Source organism: Coturnix japonica, chromosome 1, assembly GCF_001577835.2.
Source record: "Coturnix japonica isolate 7356 chromosome 1, Coturnix japonica 2.1, whole genome shotgun sequence".
Lineage (NCBI taxonomy): Eukaryota > Metazoa > Chordata > Aves > Galliformes > Phasianidae > Coturnix > Coturnix japonica.
The window spans coordinates 50,179,851-50,199,063 of record NC_029516.1 but is presented as its reverse complement, the minus strand read 5'-3'; the positions used below and the strand labels follow the sequence as shown (position 1 = coordinate 50,199,063).

Here is a 19,213-nt window from a genome sequence, read left to right as displayed (position 1 = left end):
TAGAAGGCTTAACTGTTTTCCATTCTGTTTGCATTCAGTGCAGTGCTTCATTGTCTCTTGTTGCTAATCTTCATGTACTGTGATATCTTATTTCCAGAAAGTAGCAGGTTTTGAATTTATATGGCCTGCTATCCTCCATTGTGATTTACTACATAAGATGACCTCCTCCATTGCAAGCAGGCTGTTAAGCCACCTTCCTCCTTCTCATGGTTCACTCTCCCCTAGTTCCAGTGGTTTTCTTCCCAGAGGGCAGCTGTGGAGCTTCATGATCCAAAGACAGTAGGAGTCTCTGGGGCAGCCAGCAAAGTCTCTGCAACTGAGGTCCCAAAGGGAAAATCATTTCAGGTTGTTCCCACAATCCAGTATAAATGTTTTTATTTGACTAATTATTTTCTTTGGGACTTGCCTTTTCTGCACTCCTTCTATAGCCTTTTTTTAAAAATCAGGAATAATCCCATTGACCCTAACCATGATTCTTTTATCTCTCTGTACTTCAGCAGGATGTAAAACCCTTCAGAGTTTCTCAAAGTGAAGGGAGTTGCTTATGTTGGGACTGTGGAAATTTTCTGACCTGGACTTCGAACTCAGCTTAGTTTACATGTTTACTGTCACGTGAATCTAGACATCAGTATAGCTCAGTCTGGATCTTACTACATAATGCAAGTCTGAATAACATCCAAATTAGAGAGATACGTAGACTTAGTGTTTCAGATCAGCTTGTGGGAAATATATGTTCCAGCTGTGAAGTTTGGAACTTATATTCCGCTTTCTTTCCACAATTTTGAACCTTTTTCTAACAATAATCAAATAGAAGTTTTGGAACAGAATCATTATAATCTCTAGATCCCTTTATTTCTTTAGGCACCTTGCTACCAGATAAGCAGAAGAATACTCTGTACATAGTCCTTGCACTGATGGAAAACCAAAAACTTCTCTAAGTCACTAACCCATGCGTTGTTCAATGTTTGTGGCCAAATTCTGAATATTCAGCACGCTGGACCTCAGTGCATTTACAACAAGGAGAATGCTGTCCCCAAAGACTCTGTTCATTGTTCTCATGAGATTCAAGAGCTATGGCTGATTGTGCCAGCATCTTCTTCAAGCCATAGTTCTTCCTACTGCTTCCTTTAGAAAAAATTCAACATAGAAATTCTTCTAAATTTTGTTTCACCACATATCAAAGCATTAGCCATGTTAGTCTACTATCTTAAAAATGTAATCATAGTAAAACTAGCTATGAGAAAAATTCTGCACCAAGAAGTGCCAAGGTCATAGGGACTTTTTGGGGTGAGTATCTTAAATTCAGATTATTCAATTTAAAATGGCATCATAAAATGAAAATTTTCTAGAAAAACATCTGGCAGACAAGATCTTATGTGGAAAAGCAGATTTCTGAAGTTGTCATTCTTCTAGTTATAATCCACCATTTCTCTTTGGCATAGTTCTTGTCTTTGCTGTGTTGCTCTGATCAGTGCTTCTAACCTGTCATTAAATGCATTTCACATTTGAATCTCAAAAAGTAAATATGTCATTTCTCCCATTTACAAAGAAAAGACAGGCTCAGGGAATGCTGAAGTGACTTTACTGAAGTCAAATTGTAGGAAAAAGACTCCAGAACTCAACTGTACAGTGTCCAGAACACACGCACAGCAATGCATTGGTTTTCATTTCTTCTTTCCCCCTTATTAGCTAGTTATCTCCTATTAATGATCCAAAAATGTCACTGTATTTTCACATTCATAATAGAAGGGAGGGAGGAAATAATACACAGGGAGGAAAAGCAAGTGGGGAGACAAGTTTATGGTAGAGTTTTCTGTGGGATTTAATTAGTTAAGAAAGCTCAACTTTGAAGAGTAAGAGGAAGGAACTATTTTTATCTTTCTTTTATTGTCTAACAAAATTTTCAAGGCCTTGTGTACTGCAAAGAGCTGCCAGAGTAACTACAACACAGACACATTTACCTTCACCTCTGGTGACCTAGCTCTGTGGTTGAGAAGAACCGCAGCAAACCATTCTGTCTCCGGTTATGTTTTCTTCATTCTAACAGTCTGGATCTGTTTGAGTAGTCTCTTTTCAATGTGTAATAACTATGTAGACTCAGCTGTCCAGGGTAAAATTCCCTGGATGGAAAGAGTCCATTTCCAATAAATAGCAGAAGATGTCAGAGGATGTGATTGAGGTGTACATGAAACAAGCGAGTCAGCTCCATTAATAAATTAAGGCTCAGGAATCCTGATGGGGTCAATAAGCATTGCAGCCTTTTCTCTTCAAATGAGCAATCAGAGCCTGATGCCAGGATTTTTCTAGCAGAGCCCAAAGCAAATTTTCAATCCTTATGTTCAGCTCTTAATGTTTCTGTGTGGGTTTAGATGAACTTGAATAGAGGTCCATTCCCTTCCACTGAGATATTGTCCCTGCAAACCCTTACTGGCATAGTTCCTGTACTAGATCATACTATATCTGCAAACTTTAAAAAAAGAAAGAAAGAAAGAGGAAACATCAGGCATTGTGTAGGAAAAAAAAGCCATCACTGTACACACTCATGATTTCATAAATAGGTGAATTTGTGGACTCAGTTCAAGATTACTTCCACCACTGCCAACTAGTACAAAGAAATGATAGCAGCCCCTGGGTGTATTTTCTGTTCTGTGTGTGCATCATGTCTGGGAGAAGATTTCTAGAGTAAACATCCAGGAAAGGAAAAACAAAACAAAACACTGGAACAACTGTGAACTCAGTGAGAAAGCTACAAAGCTTACATTCAGAATGCTATATATTAAAATGGAATTGTCATGCACTCATCTCATCACCAGTTAATTATTTTTTTTCCCCAAAGTATGAAATAAGTTTGTATCAGTGTGAAATTATATTAAACATAATATAATGTGATCCTTAAAGAAAGGATAACTGATTTCCTATTGACAAGAAACAATTGCAGAAGTAGTAAAGTTAATGACTGTGTCCAATAAGGTCTGCATGCTCTTACCTTTCCCATTTACCAGCAACAGTTGACATTATAATTTCCCTTTTCTATCTACTGAAACTTTTTCAACTTATACTGCTAAAAAGATGCTCACTGTGGCACTTTTTCTTAAGTCTTTTCTGTCATAAATTCTCCTTGTGAGTGAAAATAAGGAAAGTCCTTATGCAATGATGCAAATTCATGCATCATTGTACTACCATCATAGGAAAATTCTCCAGATGAAAAGTGAAGTAAAAACTGACAGGGAGATTTTATTTTAGAATTTTCTCTGCATGAAAGCCAAAATGTGAAGTATGCCAAGTATCACTACTCTAATCCTATCTGGTGTTAACAAATTGCTTGGCACTGGCCAGGATATATGGAAGAAAAAGTAAATCTCTCATCTCCAAAGATTAAGTAACATACTTTGAACTCTTCTGGTAAGTATCTTGTAAATAAATGTTGTCATCTTGGCAAAGAAGGTGTTTTTTTACTGAACTGAAAAGGAGAAGTTACCTACACAGAGGGGTAGAGGAAGAAAGTAAGCAGGCCTCAGATGGTGTCATTAGTTGAGTTAGAAGAGTGCAAGATGGGTTGATGGACCCAAGATGGCAGCAGACTTTGGGGAAAAGTGGCTCAACATGAGCCATCGAAGCCTTTGAAAGCAGTGTTGGTAACTTCTGTTGTTTTACTTGATTAAAAGTTTACAAATGAGTTTTAAAAAAGAATGTGATTGGTCTGAAGGAATGGTTGAGCACGGCATTTTTAGTTCCTAATCTGCTGTGCCTGAAAGCTAGAAATGTCTGCAGTGTGGATTTGTCTTTGGGATGTTTGAACAAGGAAGAACAAATGCAAGAAGTTTTGTTTATGTTTTTGTTGTGTTTTGTTGTTGTGGGGTTTTTTATTAAATCTTTAATGACTTAACACATCTCTCCTCTCACTTTCCCTCCCCTCCCCCCCCCCAAATCATCTCACATTGTTGTTAATGATATTGAAAACTTTTAGTCAACAAAATTGGAGGAAATTTGTGGTTACTTCCGAACAAGCATCTTCACAGAAGTTATTCACTCTTTTAGGGAGAGTATGCACACAGGATCTGTGTGAGAAGGGTTGCGCAAATAATTCTTTAAAATTTCTTGTTGAACTAAGAGAGAACTTGTGCTGAATAGGACCTGTCTATGTTATCTGTCCTTTTCAGAGGAGGATGAGCTAAGATAACATTCCTGAAAAGGAAGTTCCTTGCGCTACAAGCTAACTTTCTTCAAGAAATACTTCAGTCATGAAAACTAAAGGAACCGGTTTAAAATGTTTTACCAGCTACTGCTTCTGTCTCTATGTGTTTAAATGATGCAACACTGCCATTTTATGTGGTGAGAAGTGGTGGCGTACAAAATTCAAGATTTATTCTCAAGTTCTGAAACTACATCTCTACCTGAAATGAATCGCTAAATTTTAGTGTGTCCTGCAAATATCAGTATTGGGTATCAGGAAAAATTTCTTCTCCAAAAGAGTGGCTGGCTGCTGGAACGTGCTGCCCAGGGAGATGGTGGAGTCACTCTCCCTGGAGATGTTCAAGAAGTTCTTAGGTGTTGTACTGAGGGACATGGTTTAGTGGGAAATATTGATGATAGGTGAATAGTTGGACTGGATGATCTTAGAGGTCTTTTCCAACCTTGGTAATTGTATGAATCACCTTGACAGTTTTATTGTGTGGTTTCATGGAAATGTATATTATCTCCTTCTCTCTCTCTGAGTTAAAGCTTCTGATAATGAAAGATTTATCTTTAAGTATTACTTTTTTTACATCCAGGAAATGAGCGGTGTCAGGAAGAATGCTGTCCCACTGCTGTCATGGGAATGATAGGAAACTGTTCTTGTATGGACTTAGTGACAACTCTGGCAAATCCCTGCCTATCCATTAATAATATAAAGCCAGCAATTCTTTTAAGACAGTGGAGCAGTAAGATAGCATGTATCATGACTAGTCTGCCAGATGTGGAGTTCAGGTTCTCACTGTGCCAGTAGCTAAGTGCGTATTCACCATGGTATGCCATAGAAATATTGAAAGGGATATTAGGAATCAGCTTATTTGTCACTTGTACACAGTTAAGGGAACTGTGAGGATAAAGATTCACATCCCAAAGTTCCTGAAAATGTAGAGAATGCTTTTTGTTGACTTAACTGAACTCTGAAACAGTTCTTACCTAGTTTACTCAGCATCAAAAAAGGGCAGTCTGAAAACCATACTTCGTTTTGGTGCTGGTCCTTATGTGCTGCTGTGTGTTCTAGTCCTGCCCAGATGTATATCTTTGAGAGAAAAAAAAATCAGAAAAAATGCTTCTCAGCAGTCTTAATTGTACACTTACTGTTCTCTGGGAGTTTCTGAAAACTCCTTGAGTACTACTGAAGTTTGTCATCAATGCACATTCAGTTCACATAATTATAAGCAGCTTATTTCATTCTTGGAGCCTCACAGACGCAATAATTGCATGTTGAAAACACCACACTTTGGGCTTTTTGTGTTCAAAGTTCGGATTGGGTCACAGAAGCAACTGGATCAATTCCACGAAGAGCCATGTGTGAAAAGTGCAGAGCCTTTCTGCCTCTAAGCTGAAACACATGCTGTGGCTGTAAATCGAGTACAGATGATAGATGAAGAGTCATCATCTGCAGCTGGAGTTGTTGGTCAGCTGAATGGTGTGGCCAATGTCTCATCAAGCCACATGAAAGTCCTGGGATGCTGTGAATCTGAGGCTTGCAGACCCCTCCTAGGTGGTGTGTTGCTTCTCAGAAAGTGTTTGCATCAGGGATTTTTCCTTGAGGCAGAACCAGGGACTGGTTCTGTGAAGTGTCTTTCAGTAGCCTCAAGGTGCTGTTCCACTTCCCTCTCAGTGACAAGTGATGTGGGGAGCCCAGCCTTGGAGCAGAAACAAGAAAACACTGGGTATGCTGAGAAGGGTGATGGAGAGGTCAGCAGTGAACTTTCCCTGCTGGATCCCCAAGTAAGGAGAGGGTGAGACAGAGCCCTAAGGATCTCTATGCCACCTAAGTGAGAAACAGGCATTTGAATCCGTGAATGGATGTAAATGAGATTTGGACAATATAGACATTATTTTCTGACTGAAGACCTGGGCTAGACAGGCAGAAGTAACAGCCTAGGGAACCTAAAGCATATGACACTTTTTCATTTGAAATATACTGACTATTTTGGAAGTGTGTCTGCGCTCTTTTCAGTTCCTCATCACCGTGAGAATGGTAGAAGCTGTCAGAGTATTATGTTGGCTTTAACCTCTGCATTTCACTTAGTCTTTCTGCAAGTTAAATTACACACATTCTACAAGTCTCCGTAGCCATCTTTACCTTAAAGGAGTTGTTTCAGGGTAATAAGGGAAAAAATGTTAATCCTCAGGCTCTTAAACAAAAAATAATGTTAATAATGTTTTGAATTGTTTTTGCCTTGATTTGAGAACTGTTGTTCCCTTTACTCATCCTTAAATCTAGACAACTGAGAGAACTGGCAGTTACTAACCTCAAACGACTCGCACAATCTCTGTGAGACTATGACGTGCTCTATGCAACTATTTTAATAAAGCAACTTACGTTAATAAAAATATATTGGAGTTCATGAGAATTTCTGAGAAAAAGAGTTCTACTGAACAAAAGTTTGGGAGAAGCTGGATTAAATCCCATCATTTTCCCTCTACTTGCATATTGTCTCTGGCAGCAACCTAGTACTACAGCATGAAAACCTAGACTGACATACTTAATTGTAAAAGAAACACATTGTAAGTCTTGCAGAGGATTTGAGACAGAGTCATTAATAAGATAATTTAGTCATTGAAGGAAGGCACAGACCAAGCCAGGCATTGACAGAAGCTATGGAAGAGTTTTACATAGACATGAGGCGAGGGAGGAAGCAAGAACAAGCCTGACAAGAGAATAGGAGGTCTGGTAATGAGGCTAGACAAGAGATTTCAGGAGGGAGGAATTGTGCATACCAGTGCAAAGCAAGGGGACTGGCAGGAGCTAGATGCTGCAGTATTAATGTTTCTCAGCAAAGTATAGAGAGTACCTCCCACAGACCCCATGGTTTGTAGCCTCTGAGCAAGAGAACACAGGGCACACTGAATGAGCTCAGAGGAAGGGTCAGAATGGCTGTCCTGTACATATTTTCTTTTCAACATGTTTGTGAGAAATAGCAGTCTTAGACAGCTATTTAGGTATTTTCACTGAGCTCATGACAGTAATACCTAAAGTAAAATGCAGTGGGATTGCTCTTCCTAAATGTTTTCTAAATGTTTCAGTTAAAAAGTAGAAAACACTCAGCAGTCATTAACTTTTTGCATCAGATACTTGTTGGAAGATTTTTGCTAAAAAAGGAGGAAGACCTGGTGAAAATTTGGGCCAACATGTGGGCAAAGTGTAGCAGAACATCCTTATTGTCATGTTACTGATGTGTTTGGTAACTTACAGTTTTCTGTCCTGGGCCACTGCTAAAAGATCCCCAAATGCTAAAAAGCTATGAAGGTAAATTTGGAATCATGGAATCATAGAATATCCTGAGTTGGAAGGGACCCACAAGGGTCATTTCATCTCACTGTGATCTTTCAGTTGTAAGCTCTGTTTTCTATTCACATCAGTGTGAAAAATGTGGAGTGGCACTGGTTGTCATTGGGAAAATTCTGGTGCCAGTCTGATAACTAACCTTTTGCTTCAGAACAATAACATAGCCTGGAAGTGAACACCTGATAGCTTGCTACTCAGAACATCCTATCTCATCCATCTCTTTTCTCCCTGCAGTAATAATTATTTCAAAAGAATCTGAGATTAAATAGCATCTCATCACTATGAATAAATGTCAGAACCCTTCAGGGAGCTTTAATTAGCTTCTTTTCTAGGAAGTCTGAAGATCTTACCCTTACCTTCGTCATTCTCTAAAATTACTTTTTGTAATACTATTCCTAAAATGCTTCTCGTTGTGTTTGTTAGTGATATTTTAGCTGCACACTGAAGAAGTGATGTCCTTCAGAGAAAGTCCCAAAGGAAGCTGCAGGCTTTTCACATTTATTATGGTTATTTCAAATAATGAAAAACAGAGAAAAGGAGAAAAGGCAACTCACGTGGCTAAAAAAGATAAAGTATTTGTAGAACCTTTCCACCGTATGTTTGCTTTTAGCAGATCACATAGACTTATCATTATTTTATTTACAGATTTGTGTTAAATATAGAATCATAGAATTGTAGAATTACTCAGGTTGGAAAAGACCTCGAAGATCATCAAGTCCAACCACAATGTAACCATAGTACCCTAACTCTAACAACCGTCTGCTAAATCATATCTCTGAGCACCACATCCAAACACAACCAGGGATGGTGATTCAATCACCTCCCTGGGGAGCCTATTCCAGTGCTTAACTACCCATTCTGTAAAGAAGTGTTTCCTAATGTCCAACCTAAACTTACCTTGGTGCAACTTGAGGCCATTTCCCCTCGTCCTGTCACCTGTCACCAGTGAGAAGAGACTTGCCCTGCTCTCACTGTAAGCACCTTTCAGATACTGGAAGAGAGCAATAAGGTCTCCCCTCAGCCTCCTTTTCCCCAGACTAAACAGCCCCAGCTCCCTCAGCCTCTCCTCGTAGGGCTGATTTTCCAAGCCTTTCACAAGCCTTGTTGCCCTTCTCTGGACCTGCTCCAGCACCTCCATGTCTTTTTTGTGATGAGATGCTCAAAACCGAACACAGTACTTGAGGTGAGGCCTCACCAATGCTGAATATAGGGGCAGGATGACTTCCCTAGTCCTGCTCACCACACCATTCCTGATACAAGCCAGGATGCCATCAGCCTTCCTGGCCACTTGGGCACACTGCTGGCTCATATTCAGCCAACTGTCCATTAGCACACCAAGGTTCCTTTCCATCAGGCAGCTTTCTAGCCTCACCTCCCCAAGCCTGTAGGGTTGCCTGGGGTTGTTGTGAACAAAATGCAGGACCCAACACTTGGTCCTATTGGTACATATATATTTTGGTACAACAAAACGATGTGTATCGAATATTGTTAATAGCACTCACTGCTCTGGTTTGAATAGTACTCCAACAAGGAGAAATATACACCAGTTTTGGAGCATGAAAATGAAATAATTGGGAGTAGATATAAACTTCTGTCTCAGACTTGCACTAAACTGAGTGGAATCCTTCTTACAAATCTGGTTGATATTATGTGTATCCTTATGAGGTACAAGATTTTTAGATATCATTTGTATATCCTCAGTGTACAGTCAAAGGCTTTTGTGTGGAACTGCAGATCCTTGTCTGCCTTTTCCTACCAGGCAAAGAGATCTCTATAACTTCAAGTCAGAAGGATAGATTTGGAGTTATCTGTGGGATGACATTAAATAGATAAAGCTCAGCACAGAGAAACCCTAAGAAAAAAAAGAAACATATTGGTTTTATTTTTAAAGCTGCTTTCTGCTTGTTTGTTTCTCTCTAAGCAGAAACTGAATGGAAATTAAAGCTCCAAATGAATTTTCTGAGTTTTTGAAAGCAGAAATGGAAGACTGAGCTGCTGTGTTTTGTCACTGGCATTTTACAAGCAATCATGATGGCTTCAGACTATTGATTCACTTTTTCTATGGCCAATTTCCTCCTTTATTGAAAAGAAAAAGCAGTTTAGAAGATATAATTTTTATGTTTTCTCTGCTTGTTACAAAACCTTTCTCACTGCTCTACTGCTGCTCTTGGCAGTTGAGGAATGGGTACTGTGAGAGATTTTTGGGTTAACAACTGATTTTCTTGGGCGTCAGATTAAGCTCATAATTATGCAGTTCTCACCTGTTAAAGTGAGGAGCAGCACAAAACTAAGTGAATAAAATGGAATGTTGATATAGCATGCCAGGTCTGTGTGTAGGAGACATCACATCTTGCAGCAGTAAATGCTCTCAGTGACTGAACTTCTTATTGACATCAGAAAATAACACTTGTTTAATTATTACTTTGAACGTACACGCTCTTCACTCTGATAATCCTGAGATGTTATTCTCAGATGTAATTCTGGGGGGAAATATTGTAGCAACAGCATAGATGTTCTTCGATGGCTTACCCAGAGTTTGAGAGCTTCTTGGTCCAATATTTATCTTGCACAACTCAGTATATTCTCTTATCATGCTTCACTTGTTAAGATTTCAGAAAAGACTGTGCTTCCAAATTTCTCAAACACAAAATTGTAAATCTATGTTTGCAGCTGATTGTGTTGAAAGTGAATCATGAATAAGACAGCGATAGCATTACTGAATAAAGTTATTTAGAGCTGTTATATTTCCCATAGCTTAAAAACTAACTGAAATAGTGAACAATCCTGAAACTTTATTAAAATAAAGCAGGATATCGAAAACCTGGCATTAATTGCAAATTCCAGACTTAATGTCTGTTACATCATAATAAGTTTAACTTCTTTCCAGTTAGACTTGCAAATATAAAAGAAAATCTAAAACTCAGTCACCTATTTTATTACAGTGTTAGTGTACTAAATCTATGTATGTAAGTATCTATATAGAATTATTTGAATTTATATAATTGAAAAAAAATAATGTATAGATTGTATCATAGAATCATCATAGAATCAGAGAATAGCCCAGGTTGGAAGGGACCTCAAAGATCATGAAGCTTCAACACCCCTGCAACAGGCAGGGCTGCCAACCTTCATATCTAATACTAGATCAGGCTGACCAGGGCCCCATCCAGCCTGGCCTTCAACAGCTCCAGGGACAGGGCATCCACAGCTTCTCTGGGCAGCCTGTTCCAGCACCTCATCATCTCTGTGACACCTAAATGGGAAACAGATCTGACATATATAATTTGAGATCTGCTATTCCTATGCAGCTTAATATTTCATGATGGAAGGTAAAGATCCTCATGATGCAGAATGTTTCTGTCAGGATTAGGACCGTCATAGCTGATAAACAGTTCTATACTTTATCTACAAGACAAATCCTATAAAAACAGCTTTCCATCTCTTCAGAACAGCTGTGTTCAGCTTTAAGAATTCACATCCAGAGGTATTTGTAAATATTGCATTCCTGAACAGAAACCTCTGAGCTGTTACACAGCCTCTTTGTCCGTACAACATCCCCGAATACCAAAGTGAATGGACACCTACCATATAAAAAAATCTTATATTAGGACAATGACATTGGAAAAACAAAACAGAGCTACTTCTGCTTTGGAAAATATAGCAGAGGTGAAAGAGACCAGTCTGAAAAAGTTAGAAGATCAATTTCCATCCTATTCTCTGATTTATTAAATGTCTGTCAGCAGTGTGAACTTATCTCTAAATTTCCTATCACTGTACAGTGGACTAGAAATGGAGGAGACATTTTTCAAGTGCAGGGGCCAGCCTGGCTGTGCTTTCTCCATGTGCTGGCCACTAAGGCTGTGAACCAAAGTCCTGACTTATCCATGGTTTCAGTCACTAGTGTCACTGGGGTCCTGCCCCAGGAACTTGGACTGTCTCTGATGTGAGCTGTGCTAATAGCTTTTCTCCTGTGCAAATGTAATTACAGAAAGCAGGCTGAATCAGCCTCACACAGACCATCATTATCGCCTCCTGGTAACCTTGCAAAGTAAGGGGTGACAAACTGCTTCTCTGTATTGTCATAACCCTGCAGTAATTAGTGCCTTGCATCTGTAATGGAACCAAAGTGAGTAACATCAGAGTTTCTAAGATGACACTGTTTTCATCATATATATCATTTTTCAAAGAACATAAAGGCAGATGCATCAAACTGCCAAGGAACTCTTTAATTAAAGCCTCCATTTTTCTTTTCTTGTCAAGATACGCAAATAGTTTGAGACATTAAAACTAAGATAAAAGGAATCCCAAGCACTGTTTATATATAGCTATTGTGACTGCATCTACTTCGCATTACTTTAACTGTAGCAAGTTACAGGGCAGACTGACATAACTCAGAGCTGCTCTGCAGTGCCACTGAGACTAAGAATGGAAAAATGCCTTACCTAGCTTGGGAAGCCTTTACCTTAATGCATAGATCCTGCATCTGGATATCACACACTGCTCTGTCAGAGGTGGCATGCTTACATCCTCACTGACATTCACCTATTCAAGATCAAGCTTGGGATTACTTCATTGGCCCAGGTTTGGAGGAAAATAAGGAAGTGATTTACTGCTAATTATCCATAGCTGTGATGAGGCTTTCTCCACTATAGCCTAGCACCCAAACTGTGTGTGATCAATTACTATACTTTGTATAAGCTACTTATAATGTACCTTCTCTTCAGAATCACAAGAGATTGTGCATGTCCTTGGAAAATGAACATAGCTGTTGGCAGGTGTTTGGCTGCACCCAAATCTGTGGCATAAATCTCCCAGACCTCTCACCCTGGGATTTTACCTGAGAAGCCTGGGATAAAGACCCATGTTATGAAGTCAGCAGGAGTCTGAAAGGTTTCCACTGTGCTTCACTGAGGTCATTCAGTAACTGTGGCACTGTGGAACTTTTGATCAGCTTTGAACTGGTTACCAAAAAATGGATTGGGTTAGAAGGGACCTTAAAGATCATTCATTTCCAAACCCCTGCCATGGGCAGGGCTGCCAACCACCAGCTCAGGCTGCCCAGGCCCCCATCCAACCTGACCTTGAATGCCTCTAGGGATGGGGCATCCACAGCTTCTCTGGGCTGTGTTTCACTGTAGATTCTGTTTGATCACTTGATTCTAGGCTTAGCAGACAAATAAGATCAAATAAACTGATCAAAATGCTGAAGTGCTTATTCAGGCAAAATTCACTGTTTGTTTTCCTAAGATAAAGGATAAAAACCCTGAATCAGGAATTCTGGAACTGATCACTTAAAAGCTACATGACAGTGTTTTGGAGATAACTAACAGAAAATGAAAGCATAAGAGTTCAGTACAGACAGCACATTTTTATTATTATTATTATTATTTTCTTATATATTATCTACAAGCACAAGCTTTCATATTTTTAATGTAAAAATGCATACAGATCATTATATATATAAAAATCAACTAGCCTTGTAGCAAACTGCCAGATGCAACCATCCCCAGGTTTGGGGACAATGTGTCTGGATCCAGGTGCAAATTCAATGGCTGACCCCCACTTCCATCCTTGGTTGCACCGAACCCCCAGATATGAAGATTATCAAAGTTCTAGGGAAGTATTGGTTCCTGATCCAGGTCTTGCAACATGGGCAAAACTAACTCTTCATCAATTGAAGATAAATATTTAAAAACTTCATAAATGACAATCAACTTGTAGGTAACAAGTGTCCATTTCACCTTTCCTCCCCCTTTTTGTTTTTCTTCCTTCCTGTCCTCCCTTTGCAGAAATGGAAAGGGCAGAGGAGAGGAACCGATTGTTAGCATTGTATGTGTAAATAGCAGCATTAAAAACAGAATTTACGCTGTTGGTATCTGCTGCAAAATGGCTACTGAATGCAAATTCATGTTGCATTTGGTCTTTACAGTGCGTGGCCTCTTCGGGGCTCAATTTGCACACTGTAGAAATATGACGCATTTATAGCATAGCCAATAATATGTTGCTACATTGTGAGGAACAGTAGATCAAATTGCATTTAATACTATGTAGTATGTATCAATAGATTATAATATACTCTATCATAGTTGGCTTGTCAAGCAGCCTCTTACACTGAGAAAAAAAGAAATGAGCAATTAAGTAAAGAAATTTGTATTTGTGTGGGAGGAAAGGTCATAAAATAGCAGCCTCCTTTCTGACTGAATGTTTATCAGGTTCGGCAGTTTCCAAATTCAGTCTTTTCAAAGGAATGTTACTATTTTTATTAGAGGTTCTTTATGTAACAAGTGATGTTTGCACAGTGGAATATTTTCTTTCATGAAGATTTTATAGCTTCCCCATTGCGCTATAAAGAAGATATAATTTGCTGGGTTTCTTTTGGAAAGTATTATGGCCATACCTTAGGCTTTCCTTCCTTTCAGTTCTCTTAATACAAATATGATTTATTTATTTTCTCTTGTAATTCATTTATTACTTTAAAAAAATAATAATTTTTTATTTTATTTTTAATTTTTTTAATTTTAAATCCTGCTCTACTCTGAAGTCTAAGAAAGGATTACAGAGAAAATAACTGTTGATGTTGTCTTAGAGAGGCATAAATCATTGCTTAGAATACCAACATGATGATTTTCCTCATCAGCTGCGTTCCTATGGGATTGCAGGTAAGGATTTTGTTTGCTGTGGATTCATGCAACACTGATTTGAAAGACAGCAGACTGATTTAATGCCTGAAATTGCAAATGTTAACTCTTTCTCCTAACATTGTAATGTACATGTCTGCAAGTTCAGACCCTCAGTTAATGACTGTCAGTGCATTAATCTAACACTCTTACACTCATGTTGATTCCGTATTACTAACAGGACTAAAAGATGGCTAAACCTCTCTTCCTCTTTATTTATTTACTTAACAACAGTTAGAGGCATGACCGATAGTTGGGGAACAAATGTGTCATGGAGACGGTGATGTAATCTGTTGCCAAAACCACCTGCCCAGAAGCACACGATGGTTTTGACTGCAGGGTGTGTGGCTGATGTATGGCGACGTGCCTGAATATGAGGACCAAAATAGAAATATTGATTCTGAAAGACTGGAATGAGTTTTCACTATCTACAATGGGGGAAACAGAAAATAACAGCAAAAATATAGTACACATTTGAATGTGATTTTCATTGATGCAAACTGGGTGTTTGTTGTTTGTTTTTTTAAATCACTTTCATAAATATCTTTAAGCCAGTGCTTTGAGAAGTCCTGACTTGGGACATTTCTCTGTATGTGGGGATATACAGATTTGGTTCTCCAGCCTGCTCCATCATTTATATGGCTACCTACAACTGTACGAAGTACTGTCTTACTAGATATCCTCCTCTTGTACATCTATAGCAAATTGGATTTGATGGCCTTTCGGTGTTATTTCCTCACAAAGGTGAACAACCATATGAAGTGCAAAGCAGAGGAGAATAAAGAGGAGAATAAAGTTGTAAGCAGATGCTATAAGAGGACTATTCTTCAGAAGCAAGTACTGCTAATAATCTCATTTGTCACCCTACCCTTTGGCTGTGGTTCTACATGATGTCAGTTTAAGCTGCACACGAAGATGCCTAAAGGGATGCAGCATAATTTGTGAGGCAAGCACTGTCAGAAAGTCTTCCAGTGTAAGCTGTTGTATCTCTTACTTCTTCTAGAAGACTTCACCGGTACAGTTAATAGGACAAGTAGACAGGAGCAAAACTTGATAGCTGGCTTCAATGTGAGACATGACGGAAGAGCAGGAGAAAAAAACCTGGATGCCTTTTATCCCAGGAACCAAAAATATGATAAAATGCACTTTCACTTGAAAATGCCAGGTAAAACCACAAAAACCATGCTGGTTTAAACCACAGAGTGCTTCAAACAACATCTGCAAGTTAAACAACTGGAAATTATGGCCTTTTGATATGGTGAAGCCCATTAACAACTGAATTACAAGGGCTGCTCCAATAGTAATGCTGCTTATTCTATTATGTTGGCCACAATGTCTCAGAGGCGGGTGGTGGTGGTATGGGAGTAGTGGTTGAACCTTCCCACCAATATTCTGTTACATTTTGTTGCTGTGTGACAGATGGCAGCAGAGGGGCAGTCTGACAGAATGGCATCTGACATGGAAGTGTGTATGAAGCAAAGATGTGTCAGTGAATTCCTTCACGTGGAAAAAACGGCACCAAATGATATTCATGGACACTTGCTGAATGTTTCTGGAGACCAAACAGTGGGTGTCAGCACAATGATGCAGTGGGTGGTGTGTTTCTGCAGTGGTGACAGTGACATGAAATACAAGCCATGTTTCAGATGGCCATGCACAGTTGTTACACCATGAAATGAAGAGTGTCTCAATCAGCTCATCTGCACAAATTGGCTGATGGTGGTGACTGTGTTGAAAAATAGCGTTATGTAGCTAAGAATTTTCTCTACCAAATAGTGCTATTGTGCTCTTTGTAGTTTTTGCAGCTTTACATGGGAAAAAAACAAAACAAAACAAAACAGGAGGCAATAATTTCAGAGCAGCCTACATACATTTGGGCTCAGAATTTAAACATTTGCCTTCCTATGGTTAAAGCTTTTCTTCAGGAGAAGACAGAATAAGGAAAACTACTTGAATTGAAACAAATCCAAAACAAAATTATAAACACAAGCTAAAAACTACCCATAACGAAATCAAAAGAAATGTGGTTATTTTTAAAGTTTAATTTCCCAATGCATACACTCCCATTTCCCCGAGTACAATACTGTACGTCAAGGAGGAAACGCTGAAATGCCACTGGACTAGCTGATTATTTCTTGATAAATTCTGTAGTTTTAGAGGATCTCAAAAAGCAGCTGAACTTCAGCTCCATTGAAATATTTGTCTTACTAGCTAAACATTCCATGAAAAAGACCTTTACTGTATTTTTTGCATAACTCGCTAAGAACATCGGCGCTCATAGATCTGACAAAATGACAACAAGGAAGGACTGTTTAGAGTAAAAGCACACAATGCGCCAATTTAGAGCTGGTGAAAGGTGTCAGATGAACCTTCTGGTACAACACAGCAGCCTCAGTCTCGAGATTACCAGTTGTGATGGTTGTTGCTGGACTGAAGACCGACTCTTACTCTCCAACTAAGTGGCTACTGAGGAGTTGGCTGGCTGGGAATGATGTTTAGGCACTACTGACTTGCAGGGGATTGGAGCCAGCCTTGTAGAAGCAGAAAATACTCTGTAAGTGCCAACCCCCACAATCATTTAGTCCTTTGCAGTTTTTTTGTTTGTTTGTTTTTTCCACGTTAGCCCAAAGTAGTGTGGCTATAATACATTTTGAAACAGGAAGAAGTCTGATTCCATGCTACTCAAAAAGTGGTGTGGTTTCAGTTTTCTATTTTTTTAATAGCAAAGCTTTGACCATTTTTTATTAAATGTGCTCTGCCTGCCTTGTCCCTACCACAAGCTAATATGCTCTATAATGCTTTTCTGGCTTAGTACAGATTTTTTTAGCTGCTGATTTTGGTAAGCATCTTATTAATAGCCTGCTTGACGTGCGTGGTGGAGCTTCGTCTCCGAGTCTTGCCCTGGACCATCTTTCGACGCCGTACCTCACGACAGAGCTCATAGAAGGCCTCCATAATATTGCCCTCTCCTGTGCAAGCAGAGCACTCATAAAACGCACATGCTAGTTCTGTGGCCAGCTTTTCACCTTCCTCTGTGCTGACCTGCCTGGAGTGATCCAAGTCTGCTTTGTTCCCCACCAGGATCAGAGTGACATTTTTGGGTTTTTTAACTTCATCCAACAAGTTCTTCAGTGGTAAAACTTCCTCAAAGCTGCCTCTGTCCGTGATGTCATAGACCAGGACGAAGCCTTCACCCCATCGCACATGTCCTTCTTTCTGAATAGCATCCTCCTGTTTTGAAAAGACAGACACCAGCATTAGGAATATGATTTTTGGGAAAGACGCCAGGCCAAGCCTTCATTCAGACAGACACTGCTTCCCCAAAGCCTGGAAAGCCACATACATCTGCCTGTTTCTGTACTTAATATACATCGCTCTCTTTATTGTATAGCATAGGAGACTGTGGTGGTTTCACCACGATGGGCAGGTAAACAGCACCACAACTGCTCTTTCTCCTCCAGTACTCAATGGGATGGATATGGGAGAAAAAGTGATGAAAAAGGGCTCAAGGACTCTGTCATGGAGAGAGAAGATTCAATATAGGGAGATTAACATAACTTATTGCCTATTACTAACAGACTAAATTAGTGAGAACTCATGGCAAATTAAAACTACCATCCCCCTATGCACCCTCTTCTACCTCTTCCCCATGTGCAGCACCAGGGAATGCAGGCTGTAGTCAGTCCATCTCTGCCTCTCCTAAACAGTCACTCTCTGCCCCTGCTCCATGTGGGGTCCCTCCCATGGGATGCCATCCTTCCTGAACTGATCCTTCCTGGGCTTCCCATAGACTGCAGCTCACTGCTCCAACACAGCTCTGTACCATGGGGCCCATCTTTTATCAGCACACTGCTCTATCATGGAACCCCACAGGCAGCAGCTCTGCAGACCTCCTGCTCCACCCTAGGCACCTCTCCATGGGCTGCGGAGAACTTCTGTTCCATGCTTGGAGCATCTCCTGCCCTCCTTCTGCACTGACCTTGGTGGCTGCAGAGCTGCTTCTCTCTCATTTTTCACTCTTCTTTCCCAGTTGCTGTATATTAGTGTTTTAACCCTTTCTTAAATATGTTTCAGAGCACATACCCAATGTTGCTTATAGCTCAGCTCTGGCAGCAGAGGGTCCCTTTTGGAACAGCTGGGGTTGGCTTTGATGTGACATGGGGTTCTGCTCACAGAGGTCATCCCTGAAGCCCCACTGCTAACAAAACCTTGTCAAGTAAGCCCAATACATAGACCTACCATGACAAGCTGTCATGGGCTGCCTGTCACAGGCAGGCTAATAGCAGGCAACCATAACAGGGTCTCTGTTGAAGAATACCCAGCACACAGAATGCATGGGAATGTGCAGCTTGAATGCCTGATGTTTTGAAAGGTAGGGGATCCTTGCTATGACAAAACTGTTTTACAGAATGTTGAGAATCACTGTTTGTTGAGCCTCATCACTTGACCAGAGAAATTGACTATGGCTTTCTGAATAGTAATAACACCCTGTACGGTTGGTCCTGAGTCAAGGAATGAAGCAGAAATAATTTTAATCCCAGTGTAAATCCTGACTTTGCTCTTATAGTGTTTGAAAACTGTACGCAGGGTCTCCTGCAGAAAGGTCTGGATCTAGCACACTGGGTCTGGCAGCAACCTTGTGATGGAGGGAGGAGAGAGAGCTCTGTTCAGAAGCATATCTCAGTCCCTGGGAGCAGAGTACATTTACCACCCACCACACTGCCACCACCGCATTCCCCTTCGCTGTTCCCCATCTAAGCCAAGGCACTGAATGTTGGCACATGCACTCACGCACCTGACCAGCTGTATCTAGTATCTCCATGGAAACCACTTCATCATCAATGGTAGCTTGGTGACGATATGTAGACTCTAAAATAAGAACACATTTTGTGAAATGCATTAAAAAAGAGTTAACTTTTTCTATCTTCCTTGCAGCTACCCCTGACATACACGACACATGACTTCACTAGATTTTATTTGTTGGAGATGTTCCAGCTAGTCTGGAGCA

General features: G+C 39.9%; 1 protein-coding gene across 3 annotated transcripts in view; it reads right to left on the bottom strand.

Annotated features, from left to right (window-relative positions):
- Positions 1-13,744: 13,744 nt before the first annotated feature.
- RERG (RAS like estrogen regulated growth inhibitor) overlaps positions 13,745-19,213 on the bottom strand; it is a 103,413-nt gene continuing 97,944 nt past the window's right edge. For all 3 annotated transcript variants that reach the window (XM_015864681.2, XM_032445231.1, XM_015864691.2), the window contains 2 exons: positions 19,001-19,074; positions 13,745-17,436 (listed from right to left, as the gene is read on the bottom strand). In XM_015864681.2, coding sequence (XP_015720167.1) covers positions 17,029-17,436; positions 19,001-19,074 — 482 coding nt within the window. In that variant the 3' untranslated portion in view covers positions 13,745-17,028. The remainder of the gene's footprint in view (positions 17,437-19,000; positions 19,075-19,213) is intronic.